The sequence below is a fragment of the Miniopterus schreibersii genome, assembly GCF_964146895.1.
Source record: "Miniopterus schreibersii genome assembly, chromosome: 16".
Classification (NCBI taxonomy): Eukaryota; Metazoa; Chordata; class Mammalia; order Chiroptera; family Miniopteridae; genus Miniopterus; species Miniopterus schreibersii.
The window spans coordinates 31,548,848-31,564,722 of NC_138116.1; the positions used below are offsets into that span (position 1 = coordinate 31,548,848).

At 43.5% G+C, this 15,875-nt stretch overlaps 1 protein-coding gene across 1 annotated transcript in view; it reads right to left on the minus strand.

The window, feature by feature from the left end:
• The window catches only part of PITPNA (phosphatidylinositol transfer protein alpha), a 39,289-nt gene that overhangs the window by 2,711 nt on the left and 20,703 nt on the right, over window positions 1-15,875 (minus strand). Inside the window, exons 7-11 of the mRNA XM_081116236.1 lie at window positions 15,344-15,427; window positions 13,367-13,444; window positions 13,076-13,186; window positions 11,898-12,020; window positions 826-894 (exon numbers count right to left, since the gene is read on the minus strand). Coding sequence (XP_080972362.1) covers window positions 850-894; window positions 11,898-12,020; window positions 13,076-13,186; window positions 13,367-13,444; window positions 15,344-15,427 — 441 coding nt within the window. The 3' untranslated portion in view covers window positions 826-849. The remainder of the gene's footprint in view (window positions 1-825; window positions 895-11,897; window positions 12,021-13,075; window positions 13,187-13,366; window positions 13,445-15,343; window positions 15,428-15,875) is intronic.

The following is a 15,875-nucleotide window of genomic DNA, read 5'->3' on the forward strand; positions in this document are numbered from 1 at the left end:
ATGGGGCAGGGAGAGTGAACAGAGGTCTGTATCACTTCTGGCAAGACCTCAGGCCTCCTTAGTGCTAGGGGACAGCCAGTTTTTATTTGATAAAATAATCTCTCAAAGCCTGATGGGGAGCAAGGCCAGGTTTTTCATTCCATGACCAAGCCCACTTTGAGCTTCTGGAAAAACAACAGGTCTGGAAGTGTGCAGGGCACTGGGAGCAATTAGAAGGAAGGGAAGAGTGACAGTATGAAACAAGGGACATCCCATTCTGGTCCCATGGCGTGGGCAGAAATACTCTCCAAGCTTCTGAAAGATGCTGCCTCTGATGAGGACAGCTACTTAGTATGGGATCAGGGGGTATAAAGAGGAAGGAAATGAAGCACCAGATACAACAATGAACGCCAACAGACTTTCAGGGTGGGATGGGCAGGGATGCTATCAGTTGGGAGTTAGAGACTGGCTCTGGCACAGGGTGGGGGAGGTATAAGAGTGCTCTAGAATGCCAGCTTCAACCTGAAATGGCTCAAGTTAGGAGAGGAAGAGTAATTAGTTGCCAATAAGCTTCAATTCTGCATCTACCACCCCATCTCACCCTGTCTCACCACCCTGTCCATGTCTGTCTGAGTAGTTCTTTGTAAAATCATATGTCCCTGAAATGTCCTAACAGGCATAATTTCTTACAGTGGAAGCCCAAGAGCATGACAAGCCTGTTTAGCATGGCAATCATTATTCCTAGAGGGCAGGATGAGGAAGGAAGCCAGTTTTCTGACTCCATAGTGAGCTGCTGAGGCCTTGAGGACCCAAACTGGCATACATAGTGAGAAATGGGGTACATACAGTGCAGAAGGGGGAAGGGTGGCTTTAGTCATCTGCTGTCATTCCTTTCACTGGGTCCTTTTGTCTCATCTGAAACAAAAAGCAGAAAAAATTGAAGGCTCTTGCTGCTGATGGAACTTCACCACAGATACGTCCTGCCTTCACAACCCTGCCACAAGATAGGGTGGAGCACTTTTGGTGCACAGAGTCAACCAAAAGAATAGAATTCTGCATATATACAGCCAAAGCCATACCATTTACAGCTCTGTGACACTAGTCCCACCATCCACGATTCCTGTTCCTCTCCCCAGTGTTGGGTTTTAGTTCTTAAGTTCCTGTCTCTCAATCATTCAACAGATACTTATGAAGCATCACTTTTGTATGAGGCACTGATCCAGGCCTGAGGATTCAGCAGTGAACCAAACAGTCCAAGTCTCACTTCACGGAACTTACATTCTGGGGCAAAGTGAGGGAAATAAGCAAACTACTATATGTCAGGTGGGGCTGAGGACTGCTGGGAGGGAGAACGACTTGGGGGAAGTGCTACTTTATAAGCTGTCTATGGAAGGTCTCTCGGATAAGTGACATTTGAGTAGAGACCTGAAGGAAGTGAGTGGGAAAACCCTCTGGCTCCCTAGAGACAGGAGGATGGAACGCAGCAAATTCTGCTCAGAGGCTTCGCCCAGTCAGGTGGACACAGTGTGGCATCAGAATTTGGCACAAGAACACGGCTAGAAAGAACAGGGGGCAGGTCTCAGCTTAAAAGAAGTGTGAAGCTGCTGGAAAACAGGATGGGGTGTTCTCTGAAAGCACTGAGTAGTCCTTGTCACTAGCACTCCCCAAGAAGTGGATACAAGTTCTTGTTGGGGATACTGTGGAGGTGATCTCTCTCAAATCCTTTCTGGCTTGAAAATTCTGTTTGCAGAATGTCTATAATGTGTATTTTAACTTCCATTAGATATTTCTTACTATCTATGAGTTTTTTGCTCAATTTTCATTCTTTATTCATTCAACAAATTTTTAAAAAATATTTTGTTTATTGATTTGAGAGAAAGGGAAGAGAGAGAAACATCAATTGGTTGTCTCCTGCACACACACAGACTGGGGATGGAACCCACAACCTAGGCATGCACCCTGACTGGGAATTGAACTGGTGACCTTTTGGTGCACGGGAGGACGCTCAACCAATTGAGCCATACCAGCCAGGGCTCATTCAACAAATTTTGAGCATATAAGAGCATGACCTCTGGAATCAAACTGCCTGGATTGTATTCTGGCACCATCACTAATTGTGTGAACTTAAACATATTACTTCACTGCTCTCTAAGCCTCAATTTCTGCAATAATAAAGTAGAGATAATAGCAGCACATATGTCCTGGGGTTGTGGTGAAGGCATAATGATATTCATATAGAGTACTTATCATAGCAGAAGGCTTGGCATGGAGTGTACACTCAGTACATTATCTATGCTGCTATTTCTGTTCTAAATGATATCCTGTAGCATGTGCACGTATACAAGTTCTGAAGAATCTGGACTTTTAAGCTATAGCCCTCCTCAAAGTTATGTTCTATTCACTAAAACTTTAATACTAGCACATTTTGCAGAGATCCTATCTCAGTAGCGATAGTTCTCCAATGAGAAACATTCTCAGGATACACTTCCTGCCACTTTTCAACCCCCCTCTTCCCCGTTAAGTCCACGAGGAACATGGGCATGGTAAAAATTCTGGTCCTTCCCAATGTAGGCCAGAGTTTCCTCAAACATGATCAAAAGAATTGCCTGGGGTACTTGTAGATTCTTGGGTGCCAGACCTGATGAATCAGAACCTATAGGAGATGGACCATACGTGAGTCTTAAGATCAACCAGTCTGACAAGCCTCACTTTTCATAGCCTCCAGCAAAGATCCTCTGCTCCAAACAGGAAAGTCTACATTCAGACATGCACTAGTCCACACCTTTGAGTGGGCTCTTAGCTCCACCTAGAAAGCTTGTCTCCTATAGATTTTGCTCAAAACTCACTTTCCTGAATGATATCTTTAAATTATAATTGCTCCTGTAAGTTTAGTTGTCTACATTAATACCTGTTACTATATTATTTCCTAAGGGTGCAATAAATTCAAGAGTTCACAACATGACAAATCTGTTAAAGATAAGGGCACTGCCATATTTTTAAAAAGACAAAAACTTAACCCTGTGGCGTTAGGCAGGAATTGGGGGTATTTTGTATGAACATAATATGTAAGGTAGATACAGAAATAAGTATAAATGTAAAAGTTCCCTACCTCTGTCCTATGAGAAGGTCTGGGAGCAGCAACACCCCAATAGTAATGAGCATACTTAGCCGCCACTAAAAGGAACCAGGGATCCTTGGAGATATGGCCGATTCCAGGACTGAGTCATGGAAAGAACTAGACCAGCCTGGACACCCTGTTGTACTTCAGCAGAACAAAGCTAAGTAACCTCACCAGGAACTAGGTACAAAGACAGAATACAATGAAAAGAACACTGAATCTTTGACATTCTGGCCTAAAATATATAAACTGGATCTAATTATGCAGAATCACTGGACAAACACAACTTTAGGGATATTATACAAAATGGCTTAGCCTATAACCCTCAAAAATGGAAGTCCAGGAAAAACTGAGGAATATCACCAGACTGAAAGAGATGAGAAGGCTGCACTGTGTGGTCCTGAGTCCTATTCTTTGCTGTAAAGAAATGGAGTCTCTGGGTAAAGGGGTATTGTATTCTTCTTGCCATTTTCTATAAGTCTGAAATTCTTTAAATTTTTAAAAAGAGACAAAAACATGCTCATTAAATGTCGGCTCACTAATGACCATTCTCATAAATTTTCAATAATCAGAGAGACAAGTAATTTAATATAATGGGAGCAAAGTTCCTTGGGCCTCAGCCAGATCCCTATATATCCTGAGAGTTCACAGCTAATGCAAAGCTAGGTCCTGTTTTCCTACTGCTTGAAATAAGATGCAACTTCCCATTAGGGAACCGGATAGCTTCCCCTATTCTCAGAGACAAGGAGCGCCCCCAGGGTGCCACTGAAATAAAAATGCGTTATTTTATTCTTATAATGAAATGCTGTAAGAATGCTTATTTCCTGTTTCCTGGGGCCTAGTGACATGAGAGATTTTAACTGGTTTGTAGTGTTCCTTGAATCAAGCCATTACAGGCACACATACACACATACAGTAGTTGAGCATGAAAAGAGAACCTCCTAGTTTTTGTTTTTCCCCCCACAATGATTTCCTCTAGGAATGAGGCCAGGGGTTGGAGGAAAGAGACTTTCATTTATTTTATTTATTTATATAGACTTATATTTTTTAATATTTTCTATATCTTTTGAAAACTTTTTACTGTTAAGTATGAAACACTCCTTTGACTTAAAAAGTTAGTAAAAAGTTAGTAAAAATAACAATGTCAATATCCTGGTTGTGATACTGCAGTATAGTTTTGCAAAACACTGCCACTGGAAGAAACAGATCTATTATTTCACATAACTGCATATTTCACATAACTGCATGTGAATATTACACTCATCTCAAAATAAAATGTTGAGTTAAAAAACCAAAGCTAGTTAAAAATCAGTTTAAGACACTGAAAAGTAACCACAAATGAATTAGCATTCCCGAAGGAACACAGATATGAGGCACATGTGGAACTGTTTTTAGAACCTATTTAGAAAGCCTCTATGAATAGGTTCAGCCCTTTGGGAGATCAATTTGACAATAAATAACAAGAGCCTTAAATTCTCTTAATTCCATTTGTAGGAATTTATTCTGAGGAAATAATCCTAATTACCAAAAAAAACCCCAATGCGCAGCCCTAGCTGGTTTGGCTCAATGGTTAGAGCGTCGACCCACAGACTGAAGGGTCCTGGGTTCAATTCCAGCCAAGGGCAAGTACCTCAGTTGCAGGCTCAATCCCCCGCCCCAGTCAGCACGTGATTGGGAGGCAACCAATTGAAGTATCTCTCTCACATCAATGTTTCTATCCCCCCACCCTCTCTGAAAAGCAATGGAAAAAATATCCTCAGGTGAGGATTAAAAAACAAAACAAAACAGTGCACAAAAACATTCATCACAGCATTATTCATAACTGTGAGAACCTGGGAACAACATGAAGGAAAACTCAACACAGGGTAAATGACACAGTACAGAGCAGCATGTATGTTGCAGTCAGAGAGATGTATGTGAACAAGTTTTTTAGTGAGAAGATGCTTTATTATAATGTTCAGAGAAAAAGGTAATATAATCACCTGGCACATGTAATACAATCATAACTAAATAAGTGTGTAGAAATCACTGGCTGGGTAGCTCAGTTGGAACGTCATCCCAATATGCCAAGGTTGTGCTCGCTTCGGCAGCACATATACCAATATGCCAAGGTTGTGGGTTCAATCCCGGTCAGGACACATACAAGAATCAACCAATATATGAACAAATAAGTGGAACAACAAACGGATGTGTTTTTTCTCTCTCTCTCAAACCAATAATAATAATGAATTAAAGTGTAGAAAGACTTAGAAATGCAGGAAAATGTTTCTAGTGGTTGTCTTTAAATGGTGAGAATACAGGACTTTTTTCTACTTTTCACTGTTTTCCCAAAAATGTTTAATGTGTATATATTACCTTAATATTGAAAAATGAAACTACATTTATTTATTTATTTATTTATTTATTTATTTATTTATTTATTTATTTAAATTAAAAAAAAAATATATCTTTATTGATTTCAGAGAGAGGAAAGGAGAGGGAGAGAGAGAGACAGAAACATCAATGATGAGAGAGTCATTGATGAAGCCCACAACTGGGCATGTGCCCTGACCGGGAATCGAACCCTGATCTCCTGGATCCTAGGTCCATGCTCAACCGCTGAGCCACGCCCGGCCGGGCTAAAACTATATTTAAAAAGAAAATAAAGCTACTCCCATATTTCAAGATGTTGTGCAATGTTCCCAGTAGTCTGCCCTGGGGTCAAGTATTGCCAGGCAGGTCAGAGGGAATTTAGATTCCACAGGACAGCATCATCCTCCACATATAGGGATCCCTCATCCTCAAAAGACCTAGCTCTGCCCTCTACAGACACAATGGGAATCTTGGATTCTAGGCTCTCATGGCCCAGCAGGTGAGCTAGGTACTAAGTGGTTTCCCTTTATCAGCTTAACCCTCAGAACTTACATAGGATGGGGCAAAAGTAGGTTTGCAGTTGCGAGTAGGTTGGAATTGTGAGTACGTGAAATGTGGAATTTATTATTAGTATTTCAGAGAGAGGAGGGGAGAGAGAGATAGAAACATCAATGATGAGAGAGAGTCGTTGATCGGTTACCTCCTACACGCTCCCTACTGAGAATCAAGCCTGAAACCTGGGCATATGCCAAGACCAGGAATCAAACTGTTACCTGGTCCAGGGTCCACACTCAACCACTGAGCTACACCAGCAGGCCAGAGTTTATTCTTGCTTTATTTATTTATTTATTTATTTATTTATTTATTTATTTATAAATCCTCACCCGAGGCTATTTTTTCCATTGCTTTTGAGAGAAAGAAACACCGATGTGAGAGAGACACATCGACTGGTTGCCTCTTACACGCACCCCGACCAGGGCTGGGGACAAGCCTGAAACCGAAGTACATGCCCTTGGCCGGAATCAAACCCAGGACCCTTCAGTCCATGGGTCAACGCTCTGACCACTGAGCCAAATTGGCTAGGGCAGTTCTTGCACTATTTATTAACTGTATTATTTTCCACCTGAACAATTGTAAACCTACTTTTGCCCCACCCTCTATTTACCACAATCCCAAACTGGAAACTGGGTGTAGTGTTCTGCAAGGCATTTCACTGCACAAAGACCCTTATATATTCTCTGGGTAACCAGCCTAGAGTTTAAAGCTTAAAATCTAAAACTGATGGTGATCCCTTAGTCAAAAAGCCATAAGATAAAGCAAGGGCCCTCTGCACCAAGATTCAGGTGATGAGTAAGGGACAGGCGTATTCCCTTGCAAGCACATGGATGGGGAGACCGGCTACAGGGAGGCTCAGAGACAGGCCCCAAGGTAGGCCAGAAGTACTAAGAATGGAAGGATTATGGAAGGATCAGAATACTCATGGAGCCAATATGGACTTAGAGAGGAAGACCCACAGGGAAGACTGGGAAAGAAAATTGTGGCAGAATCTTTTTTTAAAATAATTTAAAAACATTTTTATTTATTGAATTTTAGAAAGAGAAACATCAGTGTGAGAGAGAAACATCAATTGGTTGCCTCCTGTATGTGCCCTGACTGGAGATTGAACCTGCAACCTGGGTATACACCCTAACTGAAAATTAACCTGGGACCCTTTGGTGCACAGGATGATGCTCCAATCAACTGGGTCACACCAGCCAGGGCCCTCAGGGGAATCTTAATCATGTGTTCTAACACACAGCATCTTTGTTGTTTTTCAGTAAATTTCCTAGTCTAGTAAGTAGGGAAAGCCTTGGCCTGTGTGGCTCAGTGCTTGGAGCATCAGCCTGTGCACGGTGGCATCTTGGGTTCAATTCCCAGTCAAGGGCTCTACCTGTGTTGCAGATTTGATCCCTGGCCCTGGTCAGGGTGTGTGTGGGAGGTGATCGATCAATGTGTCTCTCTCACATCAATGTTTCTCTCCCTCCCTTCCACTCTCTAAAAATCAATGGAAAAAAATATCCTCAGGTGCGGATTAACAACAACAAAACAAAACAAAAATGTAAAAAAATAGGGAGGAGACAACAAGATGGTGGTGTAGCTAACAGTGGTACCTGCTACCTCCCACAACCACATCAAAATTACAACTAAAATACAGAACAACCATCATTCAGAACCTCCTGAAATCTAGCTGAACAGAAGTCCTTCAACTAGGGAAATGAAGCAGCACATCAATACCAGAAGGAGGGGTGGAGACGCAGGGCGAAATCTGGGCAGAATCACAGAGATGCAGCTGTGGTCCCACACCCAGGTGCAGCAGTTTAAAACCGGGAGGGATTTCTTGGAGGTTTCCCGGAGGAGCAAGGGGTCCCAGCCCCACATCGGGCCCCCCAACCCAGGGTTCCAGTGCCAGGAAGAGAAGTCGCCACAACTTTGGGCTATAAAAACCAGCGGGGATTGTGGCTGAGTGACATGAAGGCTGGGGGAGTCCCAGGTGTTCCTCTTAAAAGGCCCGGGCACGGACTTACTCAGATGCACTCCCTCTGAGCTCCAATGCTGGGCAGCAGCTTGAAAAAAACCTGGTACATTCAGGGAGGAACTAACTTGCTTGGAATCAGGACGAGAGCTCGGAGGGCAGCTTTCTCTCAAATAGAAAAGCTGGCAGAGGCCATTGCTCCTTTGATGAGTCCTCCCAGCACAGAACCGGCAAGCAGGAGCCTTTTCTGAATTTCCATCAACCTGACTCACACCTTTTGCCCTGCCCTGGTGATTGCCGGAGACCCCGCCCCTCCTTACTTGCAAGCTCGTCCAAGCCATTTCCAGTGGCTTTTCTATGCAAGTGGCCCCTCTAGCCTCATGCTTAGGACTTCCCTAAAATCTCTCAAACAAGCAGCAGCTGGCCTCAGTGTGCAACATACCTCTCGATAAGCAGCCCCAGGCCTGGCACTAGCAGCAGCCTGCCTTGGTTCATAGCTTGGCCTCTCCTGGACACCTCCAAGCCCAGTACAAGTAGCAGCCATCTACAGATTGCTGTGTAGCTCATGCTGGGTGGCCCTGGGCAGGGCACAGGCAGAGGCTGACTTTGCACCTCCTGGGAGGCCCCAGAGAGAGTGCACCTAGTAGTCAGCTTAGACCACACTAGATTACAACCCTACCACATCCATAAGTGACATACTCAAGGGGCGGATTTGATGAACACCGAAGACCCACTGAAGTAAATCCTGCTCCACAGTGGTGTCTCCAGCACAGCAGCTCTTTGGCTGTAGTTGCAGCTGGTCCTCACAGCCGATTGGCCTGGGGGTTAATTCCTCCCTGTGATTCCAATAGCAACCAAGACTCAACTACAACAGGACAGTACACACAGCACACACAGGGAAGCACCTGGAAGGCCCAGCTCAGGTGGGCCTATGGGACTATAGGACACCTACTACACAAAGCCACTCTACCAATTCCACTGGGCACTACAGGTCACCTACTACACAAAGCCACTCTACCAATTCCAGGAGACAAAGCAGCTCTATCTAATACATAGAAACAAACACCTGGAAGCAGCCAAAATGCAGAGGCAAAAAAACATGTCACAAAGGAAAGAACATAAGAAATCTCCAGAAAAAGAACTAAATGAAATGGAGCCAAGGAAGTTACTAAATACAGAGTTCAAAACAATGGTTATAAGCAAAGAATTTATATGCATATATGCACAACCCAAGGACATGGACAATGGTGGGGAGAGGGACTGGGGAGGGGGTGGGAGGGGGTGGAATGGGTCATTGGGGAGAAAAAGGGACATCTATAATATTTTAAACAAAAATAAAAATTTAAAATTTAAAACAAAACAAAACAAAAACAATCGTTATAAGGATGCTCAAGGATCTTAGTAAGACTTTTAAGGAAACTAGTGAGGTCATCAATGCCATAATAAAGAACCAGTCAAAAGTGAAGGCTACGCTAATTGAAATGAAGAATTTACAGTGAATCAACAGTAGAGTAGAGGACACTGAGAATCAAATCAGCAATTCAGAATATGAGGAAACAAAAAACACCCAATCAGAAGGGCAAAAAGAAAAAAGAATCCAGAAATATGAAGATAGTATAGGAGCCTCTGGGACAACTTCAAGTGGCCCAACATTCACATTATGGGGATACCAGGAGGAGAAGAAAGAGCAAAAAAGGGAAAACCTATTTGAAAAAATAATGACAGAAAACTTCCCCTACCTGGGGAAAGAAACAGACTTACAATTCCAGGAAGCACAGAGAGTCCCAAACAAGAGGAACCCAAACAGGCCCACACCAAGACAAATCAAAATTAAAATGCCAAAAGTTAAAGACAAAGAATCTTAAAAGAAAAGCAGCAAGAGAAAGGCAGTTAGGTATCCAAAGGGAGCACCCATATGACTGTCAGCTAATTTCTCACAGAAACTTTGCAGGCCAGAAGGGAGTGGCAAGAAATATTCACAGTGATGAAAAACAAGGAATTACAACAAAGACTGCTCTACCCAGCAAAGCTATCATTTAGAACTGAAGGTCAGATAAAGAGCTTCACAGATAAGAAAAAGCTAAAGGAGTTCATCACCACCAGACCAGCACTATAGGAAATGTTTAAGGGTCGTCTTTAAGAAGCTAATGAACAAAAGAATCTGACGAACTAAACAGATCCAGAGACACTGACGCTTGTAACAGCCAATCATATTTCAGAGAAAAGAGGGAAGGGGGGTGGAGGGTGGGAAGAGATTAACCAAAGAAATTAAATGCATATATGCATAACCCATGGACACAGACAATAATGGGGTAAAGGCCTGGGGAGGGGGTGGAAGCGAGGTGGAGGGGGTCAATGGGGGGGAAAATGGGACACTGTAATACTTTCAACAATAAAGATAAATTAAAAAAAAAAGATGAGGGCTCTCAAAATTCAAATCTGACGGAGGCAGATCCGGTTCTCTCAGGTCCAAGAATGCAAATTCTACCCACAGCAAAAGGCTGTCTGCAAACACTTCCATTGTGTACTTTAGGCTGGCATGTGTACAGTGGGTGGCTGAAGCTCCAGACTAAACCCCTGAAGGCTCTGTGATCCTACCTTTAGCAAGTTTTTTCTTTTCTTTTTGTCAGGACTAGGGTGACCAAAAGACTCAAGCCTTTCTTATACAGTCAGAATGGCCAGAGCCCTGGATGTTAAATTCTACCACTTCCTGAAGATCCTTAACAGAAGGATCAGAAATTGTGTCCAAAATCCTGCCACTTCCTGCCAAATGCAGCTGAATGAATACCCGGAACATCTGCCTTCAACAGCAACTAGCTCAGCATACCATTTACCCAGTGAGTCAGCCCAGGAAGTGTCATTGTGGGTTAAAGACAACTCCCCTGGGTGCTCCAGAGGAAGAAAGGGCTCCTAGAGCATGGGGTGCCACAGCACCCAGGCCTGGGTCTCACCTGAGGCCCTGCTGGAGAGCCAGGCAAGGCTACACAAAGCAATGTCTGCCAGACACCCGCGCACCGTGCCAACCCATCCAAGGCAAGAAGAGAGAAATGGATGGTAGATCTTATGAAACAGAGCTTCCTCCTTTATTCTCCACCCCAAGAGAGAAGGAGGGCCCCAAATGGTATTTGGAGGGAGGAGAAGAAGCTGAGTGATTAAGAGCTATAGCTCTTACCCTGACCTTATTACCAGCAGGTTGTATGACCCTGGGCACATGCTGAACTCTCAGTCTCCACATCCTTATCTGAGGGTGGGGATCACAGTGGTGCCCCCCCATGGGTGTTGTGAGGCTCACAGGAGATGGTGTACATAAAAGCCCTCAGAACAGTGTCTTACACACAGCGAGTATGTGAATGTTATTTATGATGATCTCCTCAGAGTGAGCGTAACAGGGAGCATCTCCAAACATTAGGTCTTCGGGCTTCCATGGGGCAGAGAGCCCTTCTTCTGGGAGTAATGTCAACCCCACCTGCCCAAAGCAGTCTCCAAACTCCAAAAATAGCTCAAAACCACCTTACAGAATAATTAATTCTGTGCGTGCTGTTGTGTCCTCCGTGGGCCGTGTGTGTGGTATTCACAATCAGCCCAACCCGCCTCCTCCCAAGGTCACCTCCATCTCTGTCGCCCAGCACGATTCCCCCACCCAGCTCTGAAGAACCACTACAGCAACTGTATTACTCACTTGGCATTCAGCACATACTGCCATATTTGTTTCTCTGGATATGCCAAGACCTCAACTAGATTGCAAATTCAAGAGCACAGGCTGTTTTCTTCCTTACAGTTCCCAGATTGCCTGGCATTAGACCTTACCCACAGCAGACACTGACACATTCCTAGAACCACAGAACAGTGCCCTCAGTGAACTGTCCTGGCAAGACAGTCCCCTTCACATGTTTATCTAGTTGAGAGCCCCAGAGTATCCTCTGGGCATCTACTTACCTCATCCAGCTGTCTCTTCGTCTCTTCTTCCATCCTTCGAATGTCGTCCATGGTCAGGTCAACCCACTTATCAAGCCAACAGAACAGCTGCCTGTGGAAGTTTGTAAACAGACGCTTCTCTTGCTATAAAAAGGAGGGAACCCAGTTAGAACCCAGAGGGTGAAGGCCACTGTTGTAACTACCCCCCCCATGATCTCCAAGCAAATACCCACACTTTGATGAGGAGGTGGGGGAGGAGTGATGCCTGGCTGCCTTGTCTGGATCAGCCCTCCAGTCCCATAGGTCAATGACTTTTGCCTTCACATGCCTAATAGGTATGGCTTTAAGTAGGAGGGGGCCCCCCCTGGAGAATGTGGGTATCTGCCTCACGGCTAGGCCCTGTACCCCAAATGCTACCAAGACACGCAACTCATGAGCTCAAAGCTAAACCAAGGCCCCAGAATAACTGTGCCAATTTTTCTCCTTGTCTCTGGAGTCTAAAGCCAGGTTAAAACTGGCCGGCAGCTATAAAATACAGCCTAAGAGTGAGGCTCTAACACATCAGAAAAAAGGCTATAAAAACTCCTTACATTTGCCTAGTTCAGTAATTAAGGGCACTGGAGAATTTGGCTCACAGTGCCTCTTGCCTTTTGGCTTCAAGAAAAGAGAAAGAGCCCTAGCCAGTTTATCTCAGTGGTTAGAGCGTCAGTCCTTGTACTGAAGGGTTGCGGATTTGATTCAGGTCAAGGGCATGCACTTCAATTGCACGCTTGACCCCCGGCCCAATCAGGGCACATGTGGGAGACAACAAATTGATGTGTCTCTCTCACATGGATATGTTTCTCTCTCTGTCTCTCCCCCTCCCTTCCACTCTCTCTAAAAGTTCAATAGGAAAAATATCCTCAGGTGAGGATTAACCCAAAAAAAGGGAAGAAAAATGAAAGACAGTTTTATTTGTATTTCAATCATAGCAAGCCTCTTCCTGTTTCCTTTTTTTTGCCTCAGTTTCCTTCCCTGTCACATGTGGTGCCTTTGTATGGAAGGGCATTAAACTGTAAGAGTTAAGTACAAAGATGAGTAGGGTCTAGGAAATCAAACTGAAATATTTGAATGTCATCCACCCTAGGATATAAGTCACATGGGTTGAACACCCCCCACCAACCCATAAACACTGAAAAGGCCTCACTCTGGTCACTTACCTTATGTATAAAGTTTTCCACTTTGTTCTGCAGGCCCCACCACTTGAACTTGACAGTAACCAGTTTGTATGCACACATGTATGGGCAGTCTTTTTGATTTGCAAGTTCTTGCTGTATTAGAAACACACCCACAGGCAGGCAGGTAACTGACAGGGCAGAACTTTGGCTCTCCCTTAGCACAGCCCCAAACACTCCCTTCCTCCATCCATAGGGAGAGCCCCCCCTCTTCCCTCTGCCCCCCAACAACACACACTGTGCCCAGCCCCCTGGTGGTGAGGATGTGAACTGCACCTTCCAATTGGGACCCAAAGGTCCTCGGCCTGTTTTGATAGATTTAAATTTTGCTGGGTCTTCCTCTGCCTTGTAATCCTGAGAAGTAGTAGAATTGGAGTTTGGGGAGGGAGGGAGGGAGAGAAGAAGGGAGGAAGGAGAAAGGGAGAGAGAGAGAGAGAGAGGAAGACAGAGGGGGAGAGAGGAATCAAATTTTCTATTAAAATACACTTCCTGCCAGTCTTAATGCTGCTGGTTCATAGAAAATATGGAAAATATCATAAGATATAGAACTGTTTACAGTCTCCCCAGAGGAGAATTCTGTGTGTTTTTTTCTGCCAGGGTTTGTTTTCAATTTTACCATATGAAAGTGTCACCAGACTGTCTGGCAGGCATGTACTTTACTGTCTAAAACAGGGATTTTCTACCTGGGGTGAGCATCCAAATTACCGGGACAGCTTTTCAAAATACAGATTTCTGGGCGACTTTACCTAAAATCCAATGTATAAGAATATTTGCAGGTATGGACAGCCCATGGTGGTTTTTTTAACCTCTGGAGGTGATTCTAAAACACACAGCCAGAGCTGAAAATACTGGCTGTCATTCCAGAAATCTAACCTGATCTCTCTGGCTTGTTTCTCTCTCTCTTTTTTTAAACTGGCTATTGAAATAAAATCATTTTAGAAATGTTCAATGCGTAGGACATAGAATGTTCAATTATAGTATTCTCTTGTGTATTACTGTCAGTCTCACTTCACTGATTTATAATGCAGCCAATGCTGTGCGTTCATTAACCACAACAAAAGCTTCATCTTTGGCTGTTCCTCTGCACTGACTGTGGGCTCAGGAAAAGCAAACTCACAGCAACTACTTAACAAGAATAATGAAGGTTACAAATCACACACATACACACAGTCATAAAGTATTTCCCAAAGCTAAAGGGATTATGTATGTGTGCTTAAAAAAATAAATCTTCCCTATCTCTGCTTCTTCCCATTCACACAGAACAAGCAGAGTTGACAAAATACTCAGAGTCATACTCTTTGCTAGTATTTCTGTTTGAGAAATATTTGGGTGTGTATGTTCAGTTTGAGAAAATCCATCAAGCTGTACACTTATGATATATTCACTTTGCTATATATGTTATACTTCAATTTAAAAGTTTTTAAAAAAATCCACTAACCTTTGAGGGTGGGAATGGGAATATCAGGTAAAGAAGCACAAGATGGTTTTCATATCTTTTTGGAAATGTACCAATTGAAATATCTGAAGCACGCAGAGTTAGTCTAGGAAAGAGGTATCATACCCCTGGGATACAGAGAGCAAACACTATTCCAAATTCCTGTGCCCTGATTCCAACAGGCCTGTCAGACAGGAAAAGTACTGAATGACAGAGAACTACCCTTTCCTTTCCTAAACAAATACTTCCTGGGAGCACAGCAGTGAGCAGGGCAGATTGGGTCCCTGTGTTCTCCAGCTATATGGTCAAGCAGTGGAACGTCCTTAGCTAGGCACCTGCTGCCATGTTTGTTACTCTGAGAAGTAACTACTAATTTGCTGAGGGCAGGGGACTTGTCTTTTCAAATATCTGGAACACCCTTCGTGTGAAACACACAGAACAGAATACTCCAAACACAATAGGCAGGCAACAAATGTTTCTTAATTACTGGGTTGGAAAAATAAATTTGAGAACTAGTTTCAGGCTAAGTTTCATTTCAGCAGGGCAAATCACCCGCAGGACTACCAACAGCACTTACCCTGTCCAGTGATAATTTCCAGAGGCCAAACAGGACACAAACATCTGGGCCACTATTTCCCCGGTGGTATTCCCAGGTTAAGGCAAGGGAATTCTTAATACTAATTTAAAAAATAAAACAGGTAATACCCAAGAGAGAATTCCTGTTCAGCCAAGTTGGGTCTGGTTCCCTGGTTTCTCTGAATGACTTAGAAGTCATTTCTGCATCTCAAAGGCCATCCACATCTCTAAACAGTTCCTACCTTGCTAAGTACTTGGCTTCGATCTGCAATGTCTATATGTACGGTTTCCACATGTTTCCATGCCTCAGGCTCCAGTTTATGTACCTGCAGGAACAAGGAGCACCACTGTGTAGTTTTTGTCAGCTACCAAGGCACCCTTTACCCAGAATGGACACCTAAAAAGAGCTATTCCCATAGATGTGAGATTTTGATTGGTAAAGAATTACATACAAAATTATTCAAAGGAATGGGAGGATGACTTTTAAGTGGACACATATTTGAGAACTAATGCTCTGATTTTTTAGCCTAAGGATCACTTTAGCAGGCCAAAATTCTCTCAGGGCTACCTATAGTACCTACGCTATTTCCACACATTCCCCCTTTGTAAAGACTATAAACACTTGTGGAGATATTGCCAGCTTAGCCATATACTGTTTATTTGGGTGCTTTTAAGAAATTAATTCCAACAGGTTATACATATACATGATATGAAATTATGATACAAATTCAAAATGTACAAAAGGATATGATAAACAGTAACCCTTTGTCTTGC